Below are 12,257 nucleotides of genomic sequence, written 5' to 3'. Positions count from 1 at the left end.
TAGGCGATGTGGGTACTGCAATGGTGAGGTACATAACAAACTAACATGTCCTCAAGTCAAGCTCAGTTTGAGTACAAGCACACAACCTACATCAACTGATTTTTTCGAAGACGGAATGGAATGACAACGATCTCCATATATCGTAAGTATCAACATGACTCCTATTGTATGTACATATAAATATTTTGAATGAAGGAAGAAAAACCGCGTTACTTAAAATAACCGACACAATATTAAAAAGTTTCGATATAGGTTGTAGACCTATTCGATCATAAAACCGGTATATTTATACCGGTTATATTACAAAATTATCTATTACATTATAATTCTAGGTTCCGATGTGTAAATGTCGACACTTTTTGACAAGGTATCGACATATTTTTCTTCCAATCTGGACATAAAGTACCGACACAATATTAAAAAGTGTCGATATAGGTTGTAGACCTATTCGCTCATAAAACTGGTATATTTATACCGGTTATATTACAAAATTATCTATTACATTATAATTCTGGGTTCCGATGTGTAAATGTCGAAACTTTTTGACAAGGTATCGACACATTTTTCTTCCAATCTGGACATAAAGTACCGACACAATATTAAAAAGTGTCGATATAGGTTGTAGACCTATTCACTCATAAAACCGGTATATTTATACCGGTTATATTACAAAATTATCTATTACATTATAATTCTGGGTTCCAATGTGTAAACGTCGACACTTTTTGACAAGGTATCGACACATTTTTCTTCCAATCTGGACATAAAGTACCGACACAATATTAAAAAGTGTCGATATAGGTTGTAGACCTATTCGCTCATAAAACTGGTATATTTATACCGGTTATATTACAAAATTATCTATTACATTATAATTCTGGGTTTCGATGTGTAAATGTCGATACTTTTTGACAAGGTATCGACACATTTTTCTTCCAATCTGGACATAAAGTACCGACACAATATTAAAAAGTGTCGATATAGGTTGTAGACCTATTCGCTCATAAAACCGATATATTTATACCGGTTATATTACAAAATTATCTATTACATTATAATTCTGGGTTCCGATGTTTTTTCAATCGACACTTTTTGAAAATGTATCGACACATTTTTCTTCCATTCTGGACATAAAGTACCGACACAATATTAAAAAGTGTGAAAACTTTGTTGTGGATATCATGGAAAACAATGATATAGTAATGTGTTTCGATACATTTGCAAGCAGATGTAAAATACATTAATAACTAGTATTGATATTTCAATAATCCTCAAATGTATATGTATACATAGAAGCAAATATGGAATAATTAATAAAAATATACACACAATATAATCACACCAAAATATACATACACAAGAATGTTCAAATAATGTACCGACAAACGAAATTAATCCGATGAAAAAGGGTTATTTCTAACGAAGTCCGGAACATTAGAGGCCTTCAACAAATTTTCCAAATACTCTCGTATGTTTCCGCCTTTTTCTGAGGACATACATAAATAATTTCAATTATCAAACTAATGAGGTGCAATTTTACTAACAATAAACTAAATTCGCATAAGCATGAATAAATTTGTGTCATACCTAGAGCATTGTCGTTCGAATGGGAAGCAGCGTCAAAGGTATGTGGACATATGTAATTGTATTTCTATATAAACACATAAGTTGTTAAAATAATAAATGTCTGAACACCTGTTCAACTGGAAAAACATATTGCATAAATGCAACTTACCGGATTATAAATCATTTTTTCCGCTGAATCATCGACCAAAAGTGTATTTAGCTCGTTAAAATCTGGACACGCGTTCCAAACATCATTGAGATCTTTACAGTAGGTAACAGTATCGTATGTTTTGCATTTTTCTTGATCATGTTCACAAACAGTCGAACATAAATATTTAGGAATCATAGACAACGAAAAGTCAGCAAACTATAATGACATTCATCTTACTCACACGAATAGAAAATGCTTAGAAAATAAAGGTAGTTTCTCAAGTACGCGGTCGACGTTATGCTTGAGATTGTAATCAAGTTTGAATGTTAACATTCAAATGTATATTAACGATTTTGACTACAGTAATTCAATTACCTATTACATTATACTTATGGGTTTCGATGTTTATGGGATCGACACTTTTTATATATGGATCGACACTTTATTGTTGCACCTTGTTTGCCATTTATTCTGGACCAAAAATATCGACACAAATTAAAAAAAGTGTCGACACATTATTTAGACCTATTCTCTCATAAAACCGGTATACTTGTACCGGTTAGATTGAAAATTTACCTATTACATTATACTTATGGGTTTCGATGTTTATGGGATCGACACTTTTTATATATGGATCGACACTTTATTGTTGCACCCTGTTTGCCATTCATTCTGTACCAAAAATATCGACACAAACTACAAAAGTGTCGACACATTATTTAGACCTATTCTCTCATAAAACCGGTATACTTGTACTGGTTAGATTGAAAAATTACATATTATATTATACTTTTGGGTTTCGATGTTTATAGGATCGACACTTTTTATATATGGATCGACACTTTATGATTGTACCTTGTTTGCCATTCATTCTGGACCAAAAATATCGACACAAACTACAAAAGTGTCGACACATTATTTAGACCTATTCTCTCATAAAACCGGTATACTTGTATCGGTTTGATTGAAAAATTACATATTACATTATACTTTTGGGTTTCGATGTTTATGGGATCGACACTTTTTATATATGGATCGACACTTTATGATTGCACCCTGTTTACCATTCATTCTGGACCAAAAATATCGACACAAACTACAAAAGTGTCGATACATTATTTAGACATATTCTCTCATAAAACCGGTATACTTGTACCGGTTAGATTGAAAAATTACATATTACATTATACTTTTGGGTTTCGATGTTTATGGGATCGACACTTTTTATATATGGATCGACACTTTATGGTTGCACCCTGTTTGCCATTCATTCTGGACCAAAAATATCGACACAAACTACAAAAGTGTCGATACATTATTTAGACCTATTCTCTCATAAAACCGGTATACTTGTACCGGTTAGATTGAAAAATTACATATTACATTATACTTTTGGGTTTCGATGTTTATGGGATCGACACTTTTTATATATGGATCGACACTTTATGGTTGCACCCTGTTTGCCATTCATTCTGGACCAAAAATATCGACACAAACTACAAAAGTGTCGATACATTATTTAGACCTATTCTCTCATAAAACCGGTATACTTGTACTGGTTAGATTGAAAAATTACATATTACATTATACTTTTGGGTTTCGATGTTTATGGGATCGACACTTTTTATATATGGATCGATACTTTATGGTTGCACCCTGTTTGCCATTCATTCTGGACCAAAAATATCGACACAAACTACAAAAGTGTCGATACATTATTTAGACCTATTCTCTCATAAAACTGGTATACTTGTACCGATTAGATTGAAAAATTACCTATTACATTATACTTTTGGGTTTCGATGTTTATGGGATCGACACTTTTTATATATGGATTGACACTTTATGGTTGCACCCTGTTTGCCATATTGTAAATTTGCCTTTTACTTTAAAGTATCAACATGACCCTTAATGTGTATAAGAAACATGTACAACAACATACTGCTAACTTTTCTCATCTCATTCATAATTATATTCACATACAAAATTATAAATCGTTTACAAAATTATAAATCTTATACAAAATTAACCCTACATTTACATCATTGCATCCTTTTGTTATTCTTATGTATCATGGCAGCTTTTGTTATCTCCTGTCTTTGTTGATTTTGATTATGGCTTACGAGATCGTTTAATATTCGCGATCGATCCCACTCTCCAACAACCTATATTCAAATTGTCAGAACGTTAAGTATTGTAAACTACAGCATTCAATCTACGACTTTTAACAATTTTACCACAAACGAATTTTTCTTTCCACTTACAAAATCACCAGTTGCCCCTGTAGAACCGATCAATTCCATCCACATCATCACATACATGCCGCAATCATGTCTGTTACAAAATTTGAAAACCACACATGTCAATTATGATGAATACTGCATAAATTAAGCTTTCTATTTGTGATAACATCTCATACCCATTCAATTACTTATTCTTCTTATGCTCCACAAATTTGAAATTTTTCAAGGGATACTTTCCTAGAGATCCACAGGATTCAACCCAAATGCGTTTCTTATTATAAAAATCTAATATTTTAATCTGCATTAAAATAGAAGAAGTTATGATCCAAAAAAATTATGCATTATAATTTACATAATGTCCTTTCATACATACATACATACATACATACCAATCTCTTAGCATCCTTCACTCTCTGTTTAGCTGCTTCAGTTGTAAACATACTATCATATATTGTTGCAACACGATCTACCATATCAAACACCAACAGATACCAATGTGAATTATGGTAGTTTATTGTGATCATGATCTGCAACAAATTTCACACCCAATTTGACAAAATTCAACATTTTATATCCGAAAACATCATTTGTAATTGGTATGGTGTCTTACCTTCTCACAGTCGGTGAATTTCACATAGTTATTCAGTATGGGACCACAGAAGGTAGCAATACTCTCAACACTTTCTTTGTTGTTGGCATCCAACGCTTGCTGCTGTAATTACGCAACAAACATTATTAATTTACAGTCTATAACACTACTTATCTCCTTAACTCACCGCTAAGTGGTATGGAAGGTAGCCAATCCTCCGGAGTGACTTCTGAGAATCGTAGCATACTGTCCAGGCGAGCAAATCAATAACCTAACAAAATTAATTACACAATCAGAACATATTCAATAAGTTTTAACATTTTTTACTTTCTACTTACCACACCGCCAACCCATTCTGTAGGCTTCAACGTTGCAACATCGTATACACTAGCGAATTGATTTCCCATTGAGATTACAGAATATCTGTATGAATCATTAGGATTAATATGTTGTCATGAAATATTTAAATATAACTCACAAAGCAATATATTTCACTTACTCCGATTCTAACTCACTATTCCATAAATAATCACAAATTGCAGCTTCAATGTCATCAATTCCACTTGGAATATCCGCTTTTTCAACCTACAATTTTGCATACAAATTTTTGTCACAACAACATAATAAAAATAAAATTAAGTTTTCTTTTATTCAACTTACCTTCTGCTTCTTCTTCTGGGGTGCAGGACATTCCGAATCCAAATCTGCTGCTATAACACTCTCCGGTGTATAAATGACATCGACTTCCTTCCTCCTCATTTCTTCCATCTCTTCTTCTTCCTCTTCCCTCTTTTCTTCTTCATATTTTTTCAGTTCATCGTATTTTTTTTTCTATATAGCTCTTCATATCTTTTATTTCACCCTTCAATTGATCTCCTTCATCCAAGTATTTATCAACCACCCCCTTCACCCCCGTAAGTTCACTCCTCAATTCCACAACCTCCTTCACCACTCCCTCAAATTTTTCACCCGTCACCATCTTAATATCACCCCTTAACACCCCAACTTCTTTCACCACTTCACCCCTCAACACCTCTACTTCTTTCACCACTCTATCTATTTTTCCTTCCACTACCCCCTTATGCCTCTCAAGTGTATCTTTGACTCTCTCAAGTTTCTCTTCGACTCTATCAAGTTTCTCTTCGACTCTTGATTGTCTTTGCATGATATCAAATTGGATTTTTTTGATATCAGCCAATTCAGACATCAAAATGTTGAAGTTACTATGTTTTCCCTCACCGTCGTCCCACTCACCGTCATCCCCCAATACAACCATCTCTCCTTTCTTCTCCTCTGCCTCCACTGCCTCCTCTACATCCTTGCCAATATCCTTCAAAATTAAATTACAATATTAAGAAATTGATTATATTCTTAATATTATTTAATTACATTTATTACCCTTTCTTGCTTCTTCGCTCTATCCAACTTCAACTTCACCATCACTCTAACCACCTCTTCCTTCCCCCATGCACGGATGCGTGCCACTCCGGTTCTTTCATAAACCGGCACTGCCTCACAGCCCGACCAAAAATCGAACAGTGCAACCTGCATTTATAATAAAATTTATATTTTTATATAAAAACACAAAAAAAGTTATTCAACTCATTTACCTCTAAGATTGCTATGCACCCTTTGAGGTATCTCTGGCTGCCCTTTTTAAAGGTGATTATTGATTCAATCAATCTCGAATGGATATATTCAGCCCAATTGAATTCACCCTTCAAGCCTTCATCGCAAATGAGCTTCATATGTTCCTTGTTCGTTGACGTATAACCCGTTGGACAAAGAAATATACCGACAAGGTATAATAGAACTCTGGCCTTCAGCTCATCCCCAACGTAAGATCCACTTTTTATTTCCTCTTCAATTTCAGCATATGTCACCTTCTGCTTCAAACCATATTTGGAGGCAAGTGCTTTCCAGTCCTTACTCTTACAGACTTCTACAACACTTTTGCCTTCATTTTCTACCCTCAATACGGCTGCAGCACATGGGATCCTGAGAGGAAATGAAAAATCACCATACTTAGAAATACATTGTCTGACATCAAATTGCGCCATCAAGGATCAACACAATTCCCTCTGAATAGGTCGATCCCTTACTCTTACCAACGATCCAAAACCTATTTCTCCCAGCACATTTAACTGACCCTTCTCCTTAAGGTGTTTAATTAATGAATTCACCCTTTTAATGCTGCATCTTGTCGACACTTCCTACATTTTTTAACAATATATAATGTTATAGTTCTTATATATTTTGTATCAACGTATTTACAAGTTTAATGAATACCTTATTTTCATGTGCTTTCCTCCGTTCTTTGTATTCTTTACTATCATTCCTTGACTGTGTGATGTAAGGTTCCTTTTCAGCATCACTCATTGAATTCCATTTGGACCTCACATCTTTTGTCACCTAATATTAAACATAAACGATTCTTAATCAATACATTAACACTAAATACTACTCAATGTCAATTTCATTTTACATACCGAACTGCTCTGTGTGCCATCTTCCTTCATCCTTTTGCATTCGGCCATACTGTCAACATTTAAAATTTGTAATCAATTTAAAGTTTATCGATACTTTAATCCAATTACCATTTCAACAATAATAACAAAAAGACATTGATACTTACTAGAAGTACATATATCCACCCTTTGGTTGCTTTCGAGTCTCGGCCTCAATTTCAAAGTCATCTGCGCCACCAACAATTTTCCAACCCATTGACTCCATTTTTCTTTCATATATCAGTTTATGCAAATCAAATTATTTTGTTACATACACTTTATTCAATATACAAATATAGATAACTACTCTCGTGGTAAAACGGTATTCTTCAAAAGAATTTGAATGGCCACACCAAAATGTGTCGGCACATTTATACAACCTATAATATCATTTTCTACCTATAATATTTAATAAAAGTATCGACATTTATATTTTACCTTCAATATCACTTTCTACCTGCAATCGGACCCATATGCTTCTTTACTCCAAAACCCCAAACAACACATAAAAACCCTATTCGCGATTACTGTAATAATAAAAAACTAGGGTTTCGACAACATACTTTTCGATTCGACTGCATCAACAATAAACAAACTTCGCTTTAGAAACGCCTTCTGAAATGCAGCAACAATTACGCTTCGATTTCAAAAACTCGTCCGTTCTATCGATTTTCAGAGGATATTTAGATATGGCCTTTATATTTTCATCGGATATGTTATTTATATTTAATCGATACAAATACAAAAGTGTAGATACTTTTATGTCAGGTGTCGATACTTTCGAAAGGATAATTACCTATTTCTTTGAAAGTGTCGATAATTTATTACACATACTTACGAAAGTATCGACACTTTCAATATATCCGGTATCATTTTACGATTTTATCATTTTGATACCGGTTTTATCATATTTTTACCTGTTATATCGTTGTGGATCGATATATTTTTTTTAAAGTATCGACACATTATAGGCGCTAAAACTGCTTCTCTTTTAAATTCACAAAGTGTCGATCCTTATATAAAGTATCGACACTTTCAATATATCCGGTAAAGTTTTACCGGTTTTATCATTTTGTTACTGGTTTTATCATATTTTTACATGGTATATCGTTTTGGATCGATACATTTTTTAAAAGTATCAACACTTTATAGGATTTAAAACTGCTTCTCTTTTAAATTCACGAAGTGTCGATCATTATATTAAAGTACCGACACTTTAAATGTATCCGGTAGAGCTTTACCGATTTTATCATTTCAATACCGGTTTTGTCATAGTTTTACCTGTTATATCGTTTTGGATCGACACATTTTTAATTTGGATCAACACGAACCGACAAGTTAAGTTTACCGGTTGCACAATTTTTTAATATTTCTTCATGACTTAGAACTACTACATTATTATTAGTCAACATTTTCGGTAGCGCTAAACCGAATTTATTAAATATCTTTTAATGTATCCGGTAACACCGTATATTAACCGTATATTAACCCGCCTTTCCTGAGACAATCCCAATTTCACCACCACCTACACTAAACTACAACTTACAAACCCTACATTATTTTTGTAAATTTAAAAATCAATGCAGGAATTAAATAATGGTATCAGGGTTATTAGAGGACATTAGAAAAATAGCATTTTTAATTCACACCACCACGTACGTATTACGAGTATCTAGGAACAACTTTATCCATATTCCACGTTATCCATAGGTCATCAATTGACATCCCATGTTTTTGTTTTGTTTATTACTACATCTTTTTCCTATGTTTTTCTTTTGCGAGGCTGGCTACTTGTGGATTCACACGTGGAATATGATGTCTCGATTCGTGGACGGTTCAGCTTCAATTACTTAACGCTGTCACCCTGACGTGTCGCCTTACTATTTGACCTTCCGACGTAAGCGTTTCCAAAGAACCAAATTAAACCGGTTCAACTCGATCCTATGATATGGTAATGCTGTTTTCACATGAAGGGTAAATTCGTGACATTGTTTTCATTCTTTTAAGGAAACCCCACTACCAGAACTTGATCTTGAGTTAGGGGTGACAAATGGACGGATAGGTATGGATACTTTTTATTTTTATTTTACTTAATATTTTTATATTTATCGTATACTTATACTCTACTATAGGTAAAGTTTTTAAATTTATATCCGTCCAAGCGGATGCACTTTTAAATATATCTTCACATACTATCCAATTAGATATTTACCACTAATCTTATATCCGTCTATATATACTTGCACCTGGCTATACCCCCAATTTGAGATTGGAAAAACAACAATCTTCAATTATAAAAATCATTATACACTAACATTTGATTAAATTACAATTCATATCCTATAAAATCTTAAGATTTATATAATAGTATCTAGAATTATATCTAAATTCATAATGATACAAAATTTATATGGTGAGTAATTAGCGGTAGGATGAATTTAGGGTGGGCGGTGCGAGGCAGGTAAATACAGGACAAGTAAGGTATCAAATCCATCACCATATTACACACGGAGTATGACATTTTACATTCACATATATCCACTACCCACTAAACTTTTACTCATCCCCACTCCAATTAAAGTAGATACAATATGAAATCCACGAAATTATATCTATCTACCCTCCTTATTAAGCATTATTGTTCTTAAATTATTATTTGTTTATAATACACATTTACCCTTTTTGGCGTCTCTGTAGAAAATAATGTACAAAACAAAGAAAAGGAGCAATCTCATAATACAATGAAATATATCAATAAATTAATAAAGGCTAATATTGCTCTAGTAATGCAGCCTCATCCATGCGGCATGCGGTTCAGTGCCCATCATGTCGTACTTGCACGATTGCAAGATCCAGGGTCAAAAAAGTAGTAGGGCCCATTTCATATGTACTTGGACAAAGAGGCGGATAACCTAACCATTGGAAAATTGGGCACACAATTCCAATCATATCCAACCCCACACGGACACCATCGATGGCAGTTGATCACCGCCACTGATGAGCAGAGCACCACCAACCCAAAAAAGAAACCACCTTCTATAAACGGAAATAAAACAATCAAATCATATGGCAACAAAACAAACTAAAATCTCACTCTCTTATTTTATCTCCATAACCCCAAAATATAAACATTACCTTATCAATACACAGTACACGTCTTTCTTTTCTTCTCCCTTAAACCTATTTACAAATTTGATTATTTGCTAAATGTGTATAATCCCACTCTAAAACATGTAATTAATCATCGTGAACATAAAGGGAAGCTTTCTAGTTGTAGCATTTGGGGGCTTATTGATGCTTCTTCTCACGTGTTTATATACATGATACATTGACAATGGCGGCTCTTTAAACTTCTGAGAGCAAGAAGGAAGAACACTACGGCGGGTATTGGCTAATATTGTATGATTAATCCTCCCATCGGAGCTCGATGGGGAATCCCCTTTCTTCTTTTGGCAGTTCTGTAATTAACCAGAGTCGGAGGCGGCGTCGGAGGGCTGAAGCTCTGCACTTTGTTGTTCAACTTTCCGTAGCTGCTGCTGCTGCATGAATCCTCGGAGTCCGATGCCAGAGCAGCCGTGTGCCTCCGCTTCTTCTGGAAATTTCCCGATGTCCCCACAATCTGCAATTTGAAAGGAGGAAAAAGTTAAACATAGGTTTCACCAAACGAAATTTATGCATATTTGACCGTCTTAGTTTGGAAAAACTAGAACCTTTAAAGTCGTACAGCTTAGCTTTCTCAGCTACCAAACAACAGCGTTACTACCGAGAAAATTAATTAAAGAAAGAAGAAACAGCGGATTTTACCTTGCAACCGAGAGAGCAGAATCGGAAGGAGTCGACGAGGCTACGATCACAGACCTCACAAGTGTTGGAGACGCCTTTTCCGGGCCTGGGTTGAGGCCTCTCGTTGATGAAGACGACCTTTGCGCTGTTAATAACATACGTTTGGACACCAGATATATCCACGTATTTTTGTATCTCGGATACCCTTATCACATCATGGTATGAGGATCTCCTAATCTGTCAAAAAAAAAAAAAACAGAGCAAATGGCGTTAGAAAATCGAAATAAATGTGGAATCTTGGTGATGAACGAGAAAAAAAAGGGTAAATTTCAATGAGAAAGTTGTGAGATTTTTCTAGTCTTATCTATCAAGAAATGCAAAATCAGATTAGACCATTTCCACGAGAAAAGCATACAGATTAAGGAGTTTTTTTTGTGGGATTGGTTAATAGATCGGAAAATCACCATTGGTTAATAATGAACCTGAATACAACGATGATCCTTGTGATAAGCTAGACACAAAGAGCAGAAAGCGCCATTAATACAATCCAAGCAGTACATATTGCATTCACTCTTGTGAGAATCAGCATGAAGCTTGCATTGAACAAAGAAATGTTCTCTCAACAAAGGCTTCAACCATGGCGGCCACATGTTGTCGTCTTCATCAGGTCCACCAGCACCCTATAAGAAAACACACATTTTTAATCAACACCCAAAGCAAAGAAACCAATAGGAAGTTGTAAATACAAAAGCTAAATTCAAAAAGTTCTCTTTTTTAATGGAAGAATGAAGATACCATGAATCTTCTGTTCTTGGGCTTGATTTCACGAACAGTTGATTCTTGGTTCTCGATCGCCAGCTTGAAAGACTTCAAGTGAGTGAGCTGATAGAAAGAGGAGAGAAGGCGGCGAACAGAGGTAAGAGCAGAGAAGGCAAAATTAAAATGAGAAAAAAGGATAATATTCTGAGAGATGGGAGATGGGTTAGGTGCAAGGAACCCACCTCTTTCTTTCCTTTCATTTTCACCTGTACATACATTTTTTCTCATTTTTATTCTTTAGGTAAACTACGCAATTAATACCTAAAATATCAATTTTTCTGTTTTAGTACTTAAGCTTTCAATTACTTTAAAACCATACCTAATATTTAGTTTTTATTTCATTTTAGTACCTAAACTTTCAATTATTTCAATTATATCAATATCACCGATAAAAAAATTAACGCTACGTAACTAAAATAAAACTAAAACGTAATGTTATGTATGATTTTAAATGGATTGCTTATTTGATTTGAAAATAAAAGTCTAATTGACAACACTATTAATATGTGTTATCAATTAGACTTTAATTCCTAAATCATATATTTTAGCTTTCAGATTAGAACAACGGATTTTCAAAAGCTTAAAGAGTACAAATACAC

The 12,257-nt window shown here is 34.0% G+C and overlaps 1 protein-coding gene across 1 annotated transcript; it reads right to left on the bottom strand.

Moving 5' to 3' along the window:
* Positions 1 to 10,118: 10,118 nt before the first annotated feature.
* LOC120187131 lies at positions 10,119 to 11,886 on the bottom strand. The gene is made up of 4 exons (XM_039190916.1): positions 11,635 to 11,886; positions 11,322 to 11,519; positions 10,861 to 11,076; positions 10,119 to 10,675 (listed from the first exon to the last, which is right to left on the bottom strand). Exons 1-4 carry the CDS (start codon positions 11,884 to 11,886, stop codon positions 10,448 to 10,450), a joined length of 894 nt encoding a protein of 297 aa, XP_039046847.1. The 3' UTR covers positions 10,119 to 10,447.
* Positions 11,887 to 12,257: the final 371 nt, after the last annotated feature.

This window comes from Hibiscus syriacus, unplaced genomic scaffold, assembly GCF_006381635.1.
Source record: "Hibiscus syriacus cultivar Baekdansim isolate YM2019G1 unplaced genomic scaffold, ASM638163v2 tig00113722_pilon, whole genome shotgun sequence".
Taxonomy (NCBI): domain Eukaryota; kingdom Viridiplantae; phylum Streptophyta; class Magnoliopsida; order Malvales; family Malvaceae; genus Hibiscus; species Hibiscus syriacus.
The sequence above is the reverse complement of the archived record's forward strand: the minus strand, read 5'-3'. Positions and strand labels throughout refer to the sequence as shown.